Genomic DNA, 18,537 nt, shown 5'->3' on the forward strand with positions numbered 1-18,537 from the left:
GGGTTCACAAGACCATCTGGAGCCAAACAGCTCTGGGAATTTCACTTTCATCTCTAGGAGCTGTGTCTGGGTGACTACCTGAGGCTGACTAGTGGCCGGATTGATCACCCTCTAGCTCGGATCTGCGCCAGGATCTGAGTCCAGCGAGTACAAATATTCCAACTTGAGTGATAGATGCGAATGAAGCGAATGACACAAATTTTGCGCAGCATTTGATGTGATCAAACCATTTCGCTAACATTCACACCTATGTTCCGTTTAGAGTCTCCAATTACCCTAACCCCAATATGCAAGTCTTTGGACAATGGGAGGAAGTCAGAGTACAAGGAGTAAACACACCCAAACACAGAGGGCAAACATGCAAACTCCACATAGAAAGGCCCCAGCCAAACCTTGAACCTTATTGCAGTGCTAACCACTGTACCACTTTGCCGCCTCCATGTTGTCCAATTCTGCCTTTGAATGCTCTCTAGATAAAACTAAAACTGAAAAACAAATGCTGCAAAGATTTACACATTCTTACCATTTTTTAAACTAAAAAGAAACAAGTCCCATAGAGTTGAGATTACTTACATTGTCTATGGCATTGAAATTGATTCCTGCATCCAGAAGTAAACTGGCCTCTCTGTCAAAGCCATGCTGAGCTACGTAATGGAGAGCATTCATATTCTTCTGCAGATAGATGGAAACAAAGGTTTACATTTTCACAGCATCAAAACATTTCCTCAATAATCTCTTGAGTTTGTTCTACGTGATATAAAGTATGACATTAATGGAAAAAAACGTACATTAGTTTGTGCATTTACATTACAGCTGGACTCCAAGAGCAGTTTGACACATTCATAGTGACCTCCATCAGCTGCAAGGTGAAATGCTGTGAGACCGTCCTAAAATATAACAAGTATATTTCAGTCAGTACTCCGCACTGAGTACATTCCAAGCCACAGTAGACCAAGAAGTTCAACAGAGATGCAAGTATCTTGTTGATACATGACGTACTAGTGTGCTTTGAGGTTAATTTCATTTATTTATGAAACAAGACTCTGACCAGCACCTATCTTCTGTCTATCAAACCACTACAGCCTAACCCCTTAACTACAGATCAGAGGGTTTAGTATGCCTTCTACTTTAGTATTTATATGGTATTCATACAGTGAAACCTTTTGCATGTCTTAAAACAGGGGTGAGGAACCTCTAGCCTCCATAAATGGTCCACAAGATAGTTTGATCAGGATCACAAAGCAATTCATAAATGAGATAAAGATAAATCATTTAAAATAATAAACAAACATGCCTATAATTGGTTTCTGTCAGGTCTCGGTCTTGGTGAACAAAACACACACATAGCTGTTAAATGTCAAGCATTGTATCGACGTACATTATCTCAAGGCACTTTACAGAGTAGAGACTTTACAATATTATGGACAAACCGACAGTTCCCACAAAGAGCAAGCACTGGGCGACTGTGAAGAGAAAAACTGTGAAGCTGTCAAATTTGCTCATGTTTTGAATGGTTGGTTGGACAAAACAAGTAAATTGAAAGTATATAATTGGGCTTTAATAATGTGATGAATTATTTGTACTGAATTCTGTCATTTTACAAACCAAGAGATACAAGAAAGTAGTATAAAATAGGATAAAACTGCTTTGTGATGTTCCCATATATTCACCTCATACTGTCATCATCTTTGTTGACATTATTACCTTAAACAATACTCAGATGAATTTAATTCCTCCACAGACAAAAACTGTAATATTTGATGGTGGAAGAAAACACTGGGCTTTGTGCAAGTACCACAGGAACTCAAACTGATTTTTTCTTAAGTTGTGTTTACGAGTGATTTAGGAGAACTTGCCTCATTCACCAATTTACTCAGAATTTGAGTTTGCTTACAGGTACGAACATTATTTATGAGTGGTCCAGACTTATTCCGCTGTTAGTCAGATCAAGTTTTCACTAATGGATTGTATATTTCATCACTTTAAAGCAAGTGTAAATAAATATATAAAGTACACCATACCATTATGTTGACATCATTCAGTTTGACTCTATAATTTGAATTATAATAGAATTCTAAATTCAGTAATGAACCTACTAAATATCAAGATGTCCAAGGGAGCGTAAAACACTTGATGGATGACTTATTATTAAGTAACTTGTCAACTGTTAATTCACTGATTGAATTTTACTTTTTTCTCCAGGTGATTGATGTTGTGCTTAAACTCTTGCCTCACAAACGTTGCTTTTCACTCAATAGTTTTGACTTTGGCCCTTCCTTCTGTTCCTAGGCGAGTATATAATATAAAGACCCACAGGCCTCATTCCATACCAACAAGACTGTGCCTAAATATATCTATATATATCCCTTTATTCAGATGGACAAGACAGGGCTGCCCTCATCCCCCATGCTTTTTGATGTCGCCATTGAGCCCCTCGCATGCATCCTAAGAAATGATGTTGGCATAAAGGGTATTGCTAGAGCTGGACAAATACAGAAACTTTCATTATATGCCAACATCCTCCTCCTTTTTTTCAGACCCCAATAACGAAAAAGCTCAAAAAAGAATCACGATATAAAATTAATATGACAGTAGAATTTTTCCAATAAACGACAAAGCGAGTCATATTTAATTTGTTACTTGCCCATTCACAATCAGTAGAGACAAATTTACTTATCTAGGAGTGACTGTAACAAAAATGTATGGGGACTTATTTCAACTGAATTTTAAACCAGCCTTTATAAAGGCCAAGCAGGATATGGAGTGTTGGTCGACTCTTTCCCTGTCACTAGCAGGAAGAATTCATTCAGTTAAAATGACGACCATGCCTAGAATTCTATTAACCATTCCAATATTTAGTCCCAAGTCTTTTTTAGAGAACTTGATAAAATGAAATGTTTGTATATTTGGGAGAATAAGATACCATGTAAAATAAAGGAGTTCTTCAAAAGGCAGAGGGAGGATGGAGGGCTGGCCATGCCAAATTCCATGCATTGTTAATGGGTCACCAACATCTTGAACCTAAGTTTTTATTCAGGTGCACCAGCATATAATTGAGGTTAACCTTTTGGCGCTGCAATAATATATCTATTATACCTTTTTTTTTACAGTTCCCATTTATATTGGTAATTTCTTGGCTGGGTATCACCACTGATTTCAGAAACTGTGCAAGGAAACCTCCTACTTGATGCATTATTGAAAAGGTATTAAGGTAGGCCTGTGACAATAATATGTTTTGTCGGACAATATTTTGTCCCGGAAATTATTGTGATAACTGGATTGGATGGTTATGATTTAGATGAGCTTTTAGCTTTGTATTGTATTAGGTTAGTATTCCAGAATTTCCTCTAAGATTTTGTGTGTGTGTTTGTGTGCTTGCTTGTCACATTTTCAATGTCCCGTCAATGTGAAACTCAGATGCAAATCCTAGCTGCCCAGTATCCTGCCACAACAGCCGGTGCATGGGCACTCAGAGGAATCCTCCCCTGAAATGTTACCCTCCTATCAGGTGGAGAATGTGGTTCAGCCTGATGTTCTCTCTCTCTATGCTCAAAATTCCTCTTTTGGAAGTTATGAGCAGTCTGATGGCGCTGCTGGGCTAGAGCAGCCTAAATCCACACAATTTGAGGGGAGTCTTCCTGAGCATATGCTCAGGAGGGCATGGAACATCCCTAGTGGCGCACCTTAGTTCAAAGCAGGTTGCTGGAGACTGGCTAAGATCCAGTATGCTCCCGAAACAGGAATGGGGGATATGCCTCCAGTTGAGCGGGAGATGGCAGCCTTAATGTCTCTGGGTCCAGAGCGGGTAACTGCTAATCCAGTAGGCGGCAGCATAGGCAGTGTGAGGACGCAGCATCTGGTCCATGAGACGTTGGAAGGTGGCTGGGGCCCCGAACAACTCAAATGGGAGTCTCACAAATTGGTACAAACCATACGGAGTAGAAAAAGCCGTCTTTTTCTTGGTCTCTGGAGACATGGGGAATCTGCCAGTAGCCCTTGATCAAATCCAGTGTCGTGAAAAACGAGCGGTGCCTAGCTGATCCAGCAGTTCCTCGACCCGGGGCTTTGGGTATGCATCAAATCGTGAAACATTATTCACCTTGCGATAATCCACACAGAACCGAATAGACCAATCCTTCTTCAGCACAAGAACTATGGGGCTACTACAGACACTGTGGGATTCTTCTATTACCCCCATCTCCAGCATGGCATCCAATTCCTTCTGAACCACCTTTCTTTTGTGTTCAGGTAACCGATAGGGCCATGACCGCGCTGTCACGCCCGGGTGAGTTTCGACATGGTGCTGTATGAGGTTAGTGCGGCCTGGCAGAGGGGAGAACACATCCACAAAGCGCTGCTGCAACCTGGCAACATCTGCTCTCTGGGACGGTGAGAGATGGTCATCCACAAGGAGTGAGGTTGGATTATTGGAGTGAGGTACTTCAGGTCCTAACTCATCTCTCTCCAATACCGAGTTCACTAGATAGACAGGTACCGCCTCTCTCCATGCTTTGAGGAGGTTGAGGTGGTAAATTTGTGTTGCCCCGCCCCTGTCAGAACGCACAACCTCGTAGTCTACCTCGCCCACTCGTCGTGTGACCACAAGGGGACCGTGCCACTTGGCAAGAAATTTCGTGCTGGAGCAAATTGTCTTAGTCTAGTTCCTTTGTTGTACAGGTGTTGTCGACGTCCCAGGGCCTTGAGCAAATTATCACGTAACAACTGACCCAGTGTGTGAAGCTTTGCTCTCAGGTCCAGGACGTATCCCAATTTCGGTCGTCCTCGTGTTCAAACTTAGATAGAATCAGGCCATAATCCGGTTAAGTGATTTGTCGTACCCCATGTGACCGGCCATCAGGTTGAAGTGAGTCACCTGGAAAACCATTTCCCGACGGCTTTTTGGAACCAACAGCTGGGTAAATTCCTCTGCTGTCTGAGTGTCATGACTCACTCTATACAGTCTGGCCCTTATCAATGAAGAATGGCAATATGTCTGTGGTGCACATGGGACACAGAGCAAAGTTTCAAATATTTATTATGAAGCACACACACGCTTCACCACTTCGCACCACTGTGCATCTTAAAGCCCACGCTTAATGTCCATGTGAGTGTGTGTCAGTCAGCAGCTCCCTCTTAGTCCGGCTTTCATCTAACCGTGCAGCGCATGTGGCCTTTTCAAAGCTTCTGGATTATACTTGGATAAGAAAATGCACCTCGACACAGTTGGTGGTTGTTCTACACAACAGACATGGCATGTCAAGTTATTTTAGTAGGCTGAATATTGAATAATATCGCAATGAACAAAAGTGTTCCATTGTCTGATCTAGCACCAGCAGAAAACATGGCATTGCAACATCACCCATTATGGCAAGGAGTTCCTTGAAAATCCCTGTTTTTTTATGTGCTTTTCATATTGAAACATTAATTTATTTTAGTGACAATGTGATCCACAGGTGACAACATTAACAGCACTGCTTTTTGTCAGTTGGATCTAACGTATAATGTTTGTACAAACTCACTCTACAAATATATGTCAGGGAAATTTAGGATAATAATACAAACAGATTCTTGCATGAGGCCCATTGTTCACCATCACTTACAGGAAACAGCATACCATGGTTACAAGCACAATTGAAGAGAAGCTTGTGTAAAATTAAAACAGGTAGTATAGACAAAATACAAAAAGACACAACCTGTATAATTAAGTTAGAAAGTTTGGCATCAGTCTACTGCAGTCCACTCACTATATTCCTCTCATCGACGTCAACTCCAGTCTCCAGAATCTTGTGTAGGACCTCTGTGTGCCCACGCTTCACTGCTAAATGCATGGCTGTGTTTTCTTCCTGCAGTCCAGACATAACAGACACCCATCTTGAGACAACTTCCTCTGCATGTATTTACCAAAACATGTGGAAATGGGCTGTTAACACCTTACTACTGTTTTCTAAAAACAAAGGGAGAAGTGAGCAGTTTCTTTACACATCAACCTCCTCAGTGTGTTGAGCTGAAATCAGCTCAACACACACATCAACTTTTTTTTTTCTCCACTTTCCCAGGGAATAATTCATTAATCTCGATGAAAACAAATAAGACATAATTAGGTGACTGATGTGTGCAATTTTCTGTGGCGTGATTGAATTCAAAGAGACTTGGTGGAGTTATGTGCTCTACTGAGTGCCAGTTAATTATTCAAAATGTATTCAGTTGAATTCATGAATATTTAACACAGATAAATATAAAAGTAGAATTTTTACAATTCTGCCTTTCACACCAGAAGTGATGCTGAATATTATTGTTTCCCCACTATGCATGTGCCCAAGTGTCCTTGGGCAATATACAGAGAGACTCAACGGCAGCGCTCAGGTGGCCACCCAACAAACTTCCTTACCCAGAACACAGACTCCCTTTCACTACACCATCTCACAATGCACAGGGACACTTCCTCAACACTTGTGAACTGAAACCATGCTGCAGCATCTGAGCTGAGGCCGAAGGGGACAACCACAAGACCGCATCATGGCTCACAAGCCCGCTGGTGGAAGAGACCTGAAAGTTTGGCTGAGAAGTGTGAGTAACCCATAACCTCCATCGTCAGATAGTCTGCCTACACATAGATAAATGAGGCATACAATGTTTCTGCCATGACGATGTTCAGCACCTGTAAATGTCTCTGTCTCAGTTCAATTAAGACAAATGATCAAAATGATCAGGCAACGAATTTGGCTTGCGATTTGATCCAATTGTCGATCGCTACTTTAGTTTACATGGTAGAGGTCATGTTCAACTAGTCTTAGACTTTAACAATGTGTTTTAACTTGTTTAACTCTAGCTTGTTATATTATCTGTTGTGTGAAATCTTCATTTTAAAAGGAACTAAAGCTGTCGAATAAATGGGCTATAAAATACAATAATTCCCTCTGAAATATATCAGAGTGGAAGTATGAGGTAGCATAATGTGGAAATACAAGACTTACATGTTGTGAAATAAAAAAATTATATTTGAGATTTACTGTATTACTGTATTGTAATACTATGACATTGTGTAGTCATGATCTGATAACGATCACTGCTCTACAGGTCAATTTGTATGAAACGAAACATCCCATCTTGACTGGCATAGTGGCAATTTCAGTTTTATCATGTGATGATATTATCATATCTGTTTTACCTTAGCCAAGCAGTAGTGGAAAAATATTTGTTTTTGAGTCAGTTGCTGGAAGTAGATCCTGGTTAATGATATTTGTTTATGATTTAAACACTCTGAAATGTTTGTCCAAGGTGGGGTCATGGCAGCCTAATGATTAAAGACTGAAATATAAAATTAAATAATGAATATGTTATTAGAAAACAACTGTTTTCTTGTGATTAAATCAGCCCAGTGTGTCTGCTTTTGATTTGAGCACAACTACTGATTTGATAATGTGTGTGTGTGTGTGTGTGTGTGTGTGTGTGTGTGTGTGTGTGTGTGTGTGTGTGTGTGTGTATGTGTGTGTGTGTGTGTGTGTGTGTGTGTGTGTGTGTGTGTACCTTGTCCTTCAAACCATGGGAGCAACCCATTCCAATCAGATACTCCACCACTTCAAGTTGTCCATGTTCAGCAGCCAGATGAAGAGCTGTCTTCCCTGACTGGTCAGAGAGACAGGTTATACACAGTAGCTGCTATACATGCAGTATACTGTCCTGTGTATACACCAATTGAGACCTGCAGCACTGTAAGAAATAATAGAAACACATGTCAGAGTAACCTTGTCCACTCTATCCAGACAGATGTCTTCAAGGTCCTCCATGATAAACTCCAATACTCTGATGTGGCCTCGCTGAGCAGCACAGTGCAGCATACTTAGACCATCCTACAACACACACACACACACACTCACTGTGAGATATCGATGAGACAGAAACCTCATACTTTTATTAAATTGTACATCTTACTTTGTTTTCGCAGTTGAGCTTTGCTCCACAGGACACCAGGATCTGTAAGATTTTTAGGTGACCAAACCAGGATGCCAGAAGCAGTGCATTCATGCCAAACTGTAAACAAACATTTATAACATTTTATACATTGTTTAACATTGTTTATCTTAAAGGGGACATTGTATGCCCATTTTACCACAAGTTGATATGGTTCCTTGGGGTCTTAATGAAATGTCTGTAACATACTTTGGTCAAAATACCACAAGGATCATTTAAAACAGCACCCTTTTTACCCTGTATAAAACAGCCCTCCACAGAGTGACCTGTTTTGAGTGCCTGTTCCTTTAAATGCTAATGAGCCAGCTCCCCCTCCCCCCTCTCCCCCCATGATTTTAAACGATATAAATTACATATTTTATATGATATAAATTATCAAATATGCATCCCATACTTTGTATTCCCCTTCTGTTGTCCTGGAGTTTTAATTTTCCCAATCACATAATTAAATGTCCCCCTCTGCCCATCCACTACAAGCACACAAGCAGACAGACAGAGAGAGAAAGAGAGGGGTGGGGGGGGGCTATGAAGACCATCATTTACCCCCGAACCCCGACATTCAACGGGTACAACAACAAGCGGAGAAAGCAGAATCGCGGGCTGACCTTATATATACAGTCTATGGGGCTGACCAGCGCGGAGAAATGCACGTCCCGTGTGAACAGCCAGGCGGCTGCGCGCTTGAGAACGGCGCTGCGCTGCCTCGCAGCGGCGCTTCCGCGTCCGGTGTAAACCTGGCATAACGAGTGGGGGGGCTCTGTGTGTTTGTGCCAGTGTTACAGTAGTGCTGAACACTGCGGAAGTCTTCCACACTGCTGGCTGTGTAGGGAGACTTCCAGTGCATTGTTACGACACAAAACCCAGGAAGCTCATTCGAGTCACTCAAGCAGGACGTTTCTGACTTAGAGGAACCATACCAAAACGCACGAGTGTTTTTTTCCCAGAGTTTTGGGGTTGGTAGACATGCCAGATACCCACATTAACCTGTAGAAGCACTAACAAAGTGGAATTTGCATGCTATGTCCCCTTTAATGTATCTGAGTAGACACTTCCTGTGTCTACTGTGTGGCATTGGAGAACGTCCATGATACATGCAATATGCTGCTGTGAATCAAGTATAGACCATGGGACAATGTGTATGTAAGTAATAAAAACTCCCTGTTCTGTCCAGAGCAGGTTAAGTTGGAGATAAGGGGTCACCTTGGGCACCATAACTGCCACTCTACGCTTGGGTAATGAGTCCTGGCAGCAGGTTTTCTATGTGCTTAGGGGATCTACACAAGCAGCACTGCTGGCTTTGGACTTTCTTGTTCCTAACCACGCCTTGTTGGATTTTGCCCGTGGCAGACTGCAGTTGTGGGACACAATTATTCCTGATACTGGTTACTGAGTGCTGTAATGTTACTGGCTTCACTGCCCTGAACCTACCCCCCCTCAGTGAAATGATAGTTCCTGTCAGTGTATCTCCAGCCGGGCCCGTTGACCAGCTACCAGACTTTGTGGGATATTTAGCACCCAATCTCCAGCAGAATAGTGAGTTTGTCGTGGCTCACACTGTGACACTGGTGAAAAATGGGGTCACTGCAGCCCGTGTCTTAAACCCTACAGACAGAGTTATTGTGCTAAGAGAAGGCATGCATTTGTCGGCCGTTGAATTGGAGCTGGTACCACTCCCTCGGACCCCAGCGGAGACGGTCTCCACCATCTCATCCACGGATGTGCCTTTTGTGTCTCTGAGGGAGTCCCCAACTAATCAGCAGGGGAGGGCACAGTTGATGGAGCTGCTGGAGGAATATAGGGAGATATTTAATACATCGAAGGGGGTGATTGGCAAATGCAGGCTCATTGAACATCACATAAAATCCGGTGATCATCCATCCCTGCGACAGCGTGCATATCGCACCTCACCAGAAAAGAGGGAGGCGATAGATAGGCAGGTTACGGCCCTGTTAGCTGACGGTGTGATAGAGGAGAGCTGCAGCCCCTTGGCCTCACCCATCATTCTGGTGAAAAAAAGAATAGAGAGTGGAGGTTTTGTATTGACTATCACCGCTTAAACAGCGTAACAGTGAGAGACTGCCACCCCCTTCCCAGGGTGGATGACTCATTGGATGCATTAGCAGGCTCCATGTGGTGTAGCACGTTGGACTTTTCTAATGGCTACTGGCAAGTTGAGGTCGCTGAGGATGACAGGGAGAAAACTGCCTTTACAACAGGGTCGGGCCTCTACCAGTGGCGTTCGATGTCGATGGGTCTCACCAACTCGCCTGCAACATTTCAGTGCATGATGGAGCTTGTGCTTACAGGGCTCCCATGGCACATGTGTATGGTGTATCTCGATGATGTGTTGATATACAGCCCCACCTTTGAGTAATCCTAAGAAGTGCCATCTGGCTCGAGATCATGTGGTGTTCCTGAGGCATGTTGTGTCTCGCCATGGCCTGCAGCCAGACCCACAAAACATGACAAGGTCAGAACGTGATCTACTCCACAGACTCCAACTGAAGTGAGGGCATTTGTGGGCCTTTGCTCTTACTATAGAAACTTTGTTAGGGACTTTGCCCAGCGTGCGGCTCCTCTGTAAAGACACACCTTTCCAATGGACAGTCGAGTGTGATGCAGCCTTTGTGTATCTTAAAGGGGTGCTCTTATCTGCTCTGGTTGTCACCATGCCTGATTTCAACTGCCCCTTTAAAGTGTATACGGATGCCTCCATGGACGCTGTGGGGGCCATATTGGCACAGGACAGGGATGGATTGGAGAGAGTGGTAGTGTATGCCGGTCAGTCGCTGCCACCGAAAGACGCTGGTTCACTTTTGACAAGGAGCTGTGGGCTGTAGTTTGGGCCGTACATCAGTTCAGACACTACATTGGATCGGCTGCTTTCACTATCATAACGGATCATAAGCCTCTGTTGGGCCTCCGAGGCATGTCAATTGACCATGACCCCACAGGGAAAAGAGCGAGATGGATACTGGAGCTGGACCCTTTCAACTGGGCCATACAGCACAAGGCTGGACAACGGCATACTAATGCGGATGCTCTATCACGTCGACCTCAGGATCATAAGCATGACACAGTGAGGAACACCACAAGGGACACATCTGGCCAAGTGAATGTCGTGGACTTGGACAGGCAGTCGAGCGATTCCAGGATAGGCAATTCACCGTCTCAGTCACCCTTGCAAAACCCCCAGATCCCTAGTTCCACCACAAGGGGGCAGCATGAGGAAATGGACAGCGAGTCAGATGGTGAGAGGGTCTCGACCACCGTGTGGCAGATGAGAGGGAGCTCTCGGTGGCTTCGTAAACTTTGGACTGAATATCCTCATCTTTCTCTGGTGAATGGAGTGCTCTGTCGGTCAGTGAATTCCTCTCTCACAGGGGCACTCAGTAGCAGGTGGTTGTGGCCTCCTCGTTTATCCCTGATGTGCTGCAGCACCTTCATGGAGACCCTGCATCAGCACATTTTTCTGCAGAGCAGGTTTGGGAATGAGCGAGGCAATCACGTTACTGGCCCTGTATGTTTAAGGATGTTCGGCAGTGGTATGAGCAGTGCGTCCCCTGTCAGACCCGCAGGGACCCTGTCCCTAAGAATCGGGCGCCGATGGGGGGGGTCCCAAGCTACGTGTCCCGGTGGATGTGTTAGTGTCTCCTCAGGCGGTGAATTTGGACTTGCCTTTGTCTCACGCTGACTTCGTAGCCTCTCTGGTAAGGAGGCTGGAAACTGCTTTTGGCAGCGCCAGGCAGTTTAGTACCAGTGCTCATGAGACACAGAAACTGTATTATGATGGGACTGTTCGTGGTTTTATTTTGGAAGGTTGGTGGGTATTTCCTGTTATAAGCAGGTGTAGGTTGGGACTCTTGTTTTGAATGGGTTCTAACGGAAGTGTGTTCTGGTCTGTGAAAAGAGAATTGACGAGTGAAGGAAAATAAACGGGTGTGTTGTCCTGATTCAATAAGCATCTTTCTTGTCCTTTTTCGGCTGATGCCTGACAGTATAAGAGAAGGAAACGCGCGGCTACAATTATAACACCGCTGCTTCAGGATCAGACAGACGCACATTAAAGGTCCGGTCGTCCTGTGTCTCTGTCTCTCTGTCTATTTCCTCCTCACTCCCTCTACCCTGCGCTCACTTTACACTTTAACAATAAACACCATCACTGATCACAAGTTATTAGGACACGTACAGAACTGATGTTTACTTTGTGTTTGTTTGATTCACTCCAGAGTTTATGAGACACATTTACGTTTAAACATGCTACACAACACGAGACGTAACGTGACGCGCAGTCAGGACATACGGGTTAAAGTGACGGAACGATCTGAAGACATTAATCGACATCATCGATTAATAACCAAATAGGGACAGATACGAACACACTCACACACACACACTCTTGCAGACAGAAGAGTTCCTCCCGCAGATTACGACTAAACGCGGTGTTTTAACTGCATTGTTGCAGAAGAAGCGACGCCCCGTTTATCCATAAACATTAATATGAATTCAGCAGGTTTTTATAGAGATGATGAGGATGAAAGGGCGTCAATTTCATAGTTTGTTATACATTTGGTTAATGCATGAATAAATGAAATTATTGCTGTCTATCTACTATTTTTTTTTTAATAAATGGAGTTTTAATATACTATGCATTTAGTTAAAAGGGTGTGTGTTTACATTTTCTAGGACAGCCGGGCCTTCATCATCTGTGCATAGGCATGGTCTGAGGAAGCTCTAAATTTATTCGCAAAGTACGAACAAATTTAGGTACGAACATATTGATGAATCCCAGATTTATTATTGCTTAAACCGTGCGTACGCACGGTTTAAGCACAGATTTGTGTGTACGCACTGTTAGTAAATGAAGCCCATTATTATGTCGTGGTCATGTAATATATTTTTCGCCAAATGTCAGCGGGGGGCTCCGTAATATACACATTCACACAATCAGCTGTTCTTCCTAACTTTAGCAGCTGTAACTGTGTTTCCTTTAGCCTGGATAATGAGTTTGTTTTCCTACTATTTTTATTATATAACAGTTTGATCCTCTCTGTTAAATATGCGTTTCTGCTGCCAGTTCACTTGACCTAGTGTGTGATTCGTCATATACAGTAAACAACACCCGTTTTATGTGCACGAGCTCAGATCTTGATGAGGAAAACCTGGATTGACTTATCGAGTTGATAACCAGCTTCATGTGACCGCTTAGCCTGACTGTGATTGTTAGGTTAAGTCCAGCTGGGTCTCGGAAAGATATCCTGGGTACGTTCAACTTGCTTTGTAGCACAGGCCCCAGGTTTTATACATGCAGGAGAAACCTCAAAGAGATGCTACTTCATTGTAATTTTCTAGGGGACACCCTCAAGCAATTATGCTACGCCATTACCCAAGACACCACTTGTTATTGATGTGTATCATTTTCAAGAGTTTTTAAGCACTCCTAGCCATACACATTCACACGTAGACTTTAAAGGGGGCTTGAGCCCCTGCCCTTTTTCTTCCTCGAGAGAAGGTGCCCTCTTTCTGGGGTGCTTTTTTATTTTTATTTAATTGTTTTTTAATAAATTACTATTATACTGTTTGTGCACAGGTTCCCTGTCAACAAATATATTGATTAAATATAAAATTTAAATATCAGGTCGGGAGATTAGACTTAGTCTCTACCCTCCCTCCCTCCATGTCTCCTGCACAGTAGATGCATCGCGAAGTCGACAAACAACATGAATCGATTATGTTCCATCTCTGCTTCGATGCAGAGACGGAACATAATCGATTCATGTTGTTTTTAGTGATGTCCCGTCGCTGAATAATTCGGCGGGGGACCATTGATACAGTAAAGACTGTTATCAGAGTTTGTCCTTTTAAGCCTTAGGTGCAGCACACAGGTCTAAACTGAATGAATGTCAAATCAGTGTGAAGAGCACTGACCACTGTCATAGACTTACTGTTGTAATCTGATTTATGAATTGAAAACCTTATTTTGTAAATTACAGCACACTTGTAATAACAGTAACAGTCTATAATACTTTATAAAGCACTTTCTAAATAAAAGTTCATATTTGACTAATTTTATTAACTAATATTAACTGATAAAAACGCAGCCATGTGCAGAAATATAGGAAATTGTGAATGTGATACATTGAAATACATCAAGATGCATCGTTGTTTCCTTTGTTGTTGTCTGCTCTTGTGATAAACAAAATAAATAATAATTTATAAATAATTATGAGGAGTGCCCTTTTTCTCACTTGAGCCCCTTCCCCCGAAAACGTCTGTGCACGTCCCTGCTCCTAGCCATCCAAAAATGCCCAAAAATATATTAGGGGCTATATGGAACTGTAGCGCCATGCCTATAGTGGCCAATAGTGAAATCAAATTAAAGTACTTATTAGTTTGAACATTAGTGCGAAGTTTTCTGAGTTTCTGTGCATCCTAAAGGCTTCAGATTTGTGTTTGAAATATGAAAATTGACCCTAAAATTACTAGCTTCCTTTCTGGCAAAATTGTTTTTGAAAAATATGTAGTATGTACTTAATGATATGAGCGATGATTAATGTCATCGTCTGTGCTTGCGCCCTAATAAAAATAAATATAGCTGAAAGTGGCAATGATCAGGGTCCAAGCAGCCTGCAACCACTTGGATATCACATGTTGCTACATTGCATACAAATGATGTTGACACCTATGGCTTTGAAGTTTGGACCCTTGGTTTTCAAACCTTCTCAGATCTTATGGCATAGATATCCCTTGTGTAAAACCTATTTTGTCTATTGTCTATTTAGAGTTTAAATTCTTATAACAGTTCAAATGTTTGTGTGGAGATTCTGAAGACTAAAATAACATATTTCTGAAGGAAATGGGAGTATCATAAGATATTTGGAGACTCTGAATCCAATACTGAGCCAAACTAACAAGCAAGATGAATACACCTACCACAACAAAAATATAAAGGTAAGCAACAGGCATTTGATTTAAATACTGTAAATACTTATTTTAAAATACTGCTATTAGGAAGACACAGGAGCAATGGCAAATATTTTTTTAAGAAATCTTAACAGCAATATTTACACATCTTGAGACAACAAAAAATACAACTCAAAGAAAATTTTAAATATTACATTATACATTATACAAGACTCAAACATCAGAAATATGTCAATCTGTAAGGCAGCTACATATACTGTAAGTCTGCCATATCAAAAGGGTGAATGAATTTCCAGAAATACAACCCCACACATTTGTGTACGTACAATGTCCCTCTCATCGACTTCAGTATCAAGGTCCAGAAGGAGTCGAAGAGCCTGTTCATTCCCAGCTCCTGCCGCCCAATGTAGTGCTTTACGGTCTACCTGTGCAAAGGCAGACAGACAGACCAACAGACAGAGAGACAGACATGGCTTCACAGTTCATGCACACCTCAGATACTGGCTATTTAAAAATGAGCCTTGAAATTATGCTCATCATCTGCACCTATTAGCAGGTAGCAGCACCTGTTCAGTGACACCTCAGCCCTCTGTTTACATGTGACCTTTTTCACTGGTTACATATAGCTTGTTCTTTGCCTATAATAGCAGTTCCACAATAGCTGTAACTAATTGCATTTAAGGGTGGACTCATAAGTCATACCAGTGACTGCACTTCCACAGTACCTTCAACAGCTGTGTCCAATTTTGCCATATTAATGTACTGTCTCTGCAATGTCAGTTAAAGTATCTGCTGTCAAAAGGTACAGAAGCGTAATGCTGCCACGCCAGTATTAAGTTTATAACGTGAAATATTGAAATATTGTAATAACAAGATATATTCATGTTGTTACATGGAATATTCACATTATAACAACATCTAAATGTATAATGTTACAACATCATACATTTCACCTTGTAAAGTAAAACTCAAGTTTGAATGATGAAAATATCTATATAAATATGGCTCAGATGGCCTAATAAATCTGATATCATGCTTGGGCTGAGACATGGCAAGATGCTGCTGTTCCTGAACAATACACTGCCATAAAATGGAAGAATTTAATCCGGCCCTCTGGTAGTAGTCATTTCATCAGCTAGAGGGGCAGTGATGGCTCTATGGATGGAATTAATCTACACCCTCTCAGCAGACATCCAAGTTAGGTATATATCTTATATGCAATTTCTCCCTCTTTGCATCTTTAAAGGGGACATAGCATGCCCATTTTACCACAAGTTGATATGGTTCCTTGGGGTCTTAATGAAATGTCTGTAACATACTTTGGTCAAAATACCACAAGGATCATTTAAAACAGCACCCTTTTTACCCTGTATAAAACAGCCCTCCACAGAGTGACCTGTTTTGAGTGCCTGTTCCTTTAAATGCTAATGAGCCAGCTCCCCCCTCCCCCCTCTCCCCCCATGATTTTAAACGATATAAATTACATATTTTATATGATATAAATTATCAAATATGCATCCCATACTTTGTATTCCCCTTCTGTTGTCCTGGAGTTTTAATTTTCCCAATCACATAATTAAATGTCCCCCTCTGCCCATCCACTACAAGCACACAAGCAGACAGACAGAGAGAGAAAGAGAGGGGGGGGCTATGAAGACCATCATTTACCCCCGAACTCCGACATTCAACGGGTACAACAACAAGCGGAGAAAGCAGAATCGCGGGCTGACCTTATATATACAGTCTATGGGGCTGACCAGCGGAGAAATGCACGTCCCGTGTGAACAGCCAGGCGGCTGCGTGCTGGAGAACGGCGCTGCGCTGCCTCGCAGCGGCGCTTCCGCGTCCGGTGTTAACCCGGCGTAACTACTGTAACCCGGCGTAACGAGTGGGGGGGCTCTGTGTGTTTGTGCCAGTTACAGTAGAGCTGAACACTGCGGAAGTCTTCCACACTGCTGGCTGTGTGGCGCTGACACAAATTCCAGCTCACGCATGGGAGAGCGAGCGGTTGCGCCCGAGCAGCTGCTGCAGCCTCCCAGTCCCAACGATCCAGACAAATGCCACATGTGAGTGAATCGCGGGCTGACCAGCGGAGAAATTCTCGTCCCATGTGAACAGCCAGGCGGCTGCGCGCTTGGGAACGGCACTGCGCTGCCTCGCAGCCTCGCTGCCTCCGGTGTAAACCCGGCGTAATGAGTGTGGGGGGACGGGGGGTGAGGTGGGGGGTGGGCCAAGACCATGTAGGGAGACTTCCAGTACCTTGTTACGACACAAAACCCAGGAAGCTCAATCGAGTCACTCAAGCATGACGTTTCTGACTTAGAGGAACTATAACAAAACGCGCGAGTGTTTTTTTCCCAGAGTTTTTGGGTTGGTAGACATGCCAGATACCCACATTAACCTGTAGAAGCACTAACAAAGTGGAATTTGCATGCTATGTCCCCTTTAACATCCCCAGTGAACTTTGAGTCACAACATAGCAGCTACTGAAATGGTGTAGCATCATGCAAACACAGAGAGGATCAGTAAAGAGACACATATAGGGACAATAAAAACCCAAAGGATCATGAGAATGTAAACACTAAGAAGGAGGATTTGAAAATGCATGGGGCTGTATATTGAAGGAGGACTGAGTCCGACTCTCTGAAAGGGGAAAAATTACACTACTTCCAGAGGGTCGGCTCATTCTTCCTTCTTAGTAAAATATCCACTACACTATATCGGGAAAATATTTTTAATTCAGATGCTCAACTGAGAAACTGCATAACAGAGAGTCTGAGATGAGTGAGAATTTGAATTTAAAGCTGTAAATTGGGCTTAAAATGAATGACCTGTCAAAACATGACATTTTAGCTGACGTTCACCAGTCATTGAAAAGTTAAATCCCCTAAGGAGACAACAAGTACTGAGTACTGGAGTAGTCATTCTGCACTAAGACCTTTTTCACAGCAGGTAATGTGACATTTAATAGTAGGACAATAATTAATAACATTAAAAGATGCACAAATTACAGAGAAGAAGATGAGAAGCTCTTGAATGAAGTCTGCATTGATTGTGAGTTTCATCTAATAACAAGGTTGCTGTGAAAACACATGCTGTGTTTGAAAGCAATGACTGGCAAGGCCCAGAAAGGTGGACATGTTTGTCTGTCGGCAAGCTTACTTTATTTTTGGCCTTGATGTCCACACCCTTCTTGATCAGTTCCTGCATTTTCCCTGTGTTATTAATCTTTACGGCATCATGGAACTCCTTCTCTGACAACAGCACTGTGAGGAATGGCAAACAAAAAGGGGGTTAAACATTCAAAGTTGTTTCTGCATGCCAGTGAAAAGCCACAACAGAACCTGATTTGCCTTGTATTTGATGTATAAGACTTGAACATTACACCTGTGTATTATGGGCTGTAGTGATATGAAGCGCTAAACATTAATACATTGCACCTTGAAGATACATATAGAAAGCATTGTACAGCTGTGCAAGTCATTGCATGTTGCATGATAATCATAACATATATTATCTCAAGGCACTTTACATAAGGTTAGGTCCTTACAATATTATACAATCTAAGAAAAACTGGTTCTTCAAAAGTGCTCTGGAGAACTTTTGAGTGCTCTGGGGAACCTTTTCTCGCTAAAGAACCTT

At 42.5% G+C, this 18,537-nt stretch overlaps 1 protein-coding gene across 5 annotated transcripts in view; it reads right to left on the bottom strand.

Moving 5' to 3' along the window:
• ankdd1a (ankyrin repeat and death domain containing 1A) overlaps window positions 1-18,537 on the bottom strand; it is a 45,775-nt gene that overhangs the window by 15,838 nt on the left and 11,400 nt on the right. For 2 of the 5 annotated variants that reach the window (XM_034581546.1, XM_034581545.1), the window contains exons 2-9: window positions 18,058-18,161; window positions 15,222-15,320; window positions 7,933-8,031; window positions 7,746-7,850; window positions 7,528-7,626; window positions 5,745-5,843; window positions 789-887; window positions 574-672 (exon numbers count right to left, since the gene is read on the bottom strand). In XM_034581546.1, coding sequence (XP_034437437.1) covers window positions 574-672; window positions 789-887; window positions 5,745-5,843; window positions 7,528-7,626; window positions 7,746-7,850; window positions 7,933-8,031; window positions 15,222-15,320; window positions 18,058-18,161 — 803 coding nt within the window. The remainder of the gene's footprint in view (window positions 1-573; window positions 673-788; window positions 888-5,744; window positions 5,844-7,527; window positions 7,627-7,745; window positions 7,851-7,932; window positions 8,032-15,221; window positions 15,321-18,057; window positions 18,162-18,537) is intronic. The other 3 variants (XM_034581549.1, XM_034581547.1, XM_034581548.1) reach the window with 3 other exon arrangements.

This window comes from Hippoglossus hippoglossus, chromosome 3 (assembly GCF_009819705.1).
Source record: "Hippoglossus hippoglossus isolate fHipHip1 chromosome 3, fHipHip1.pri, whole genome shotgun sequence".
Lineage (NCBI taxonomy): Eukaryota > Metazoa > Chordata > Actinopteri > Pleuronectiformes > Pleuronectidae > Hippoglossus > Hippoglossus hippoglossus.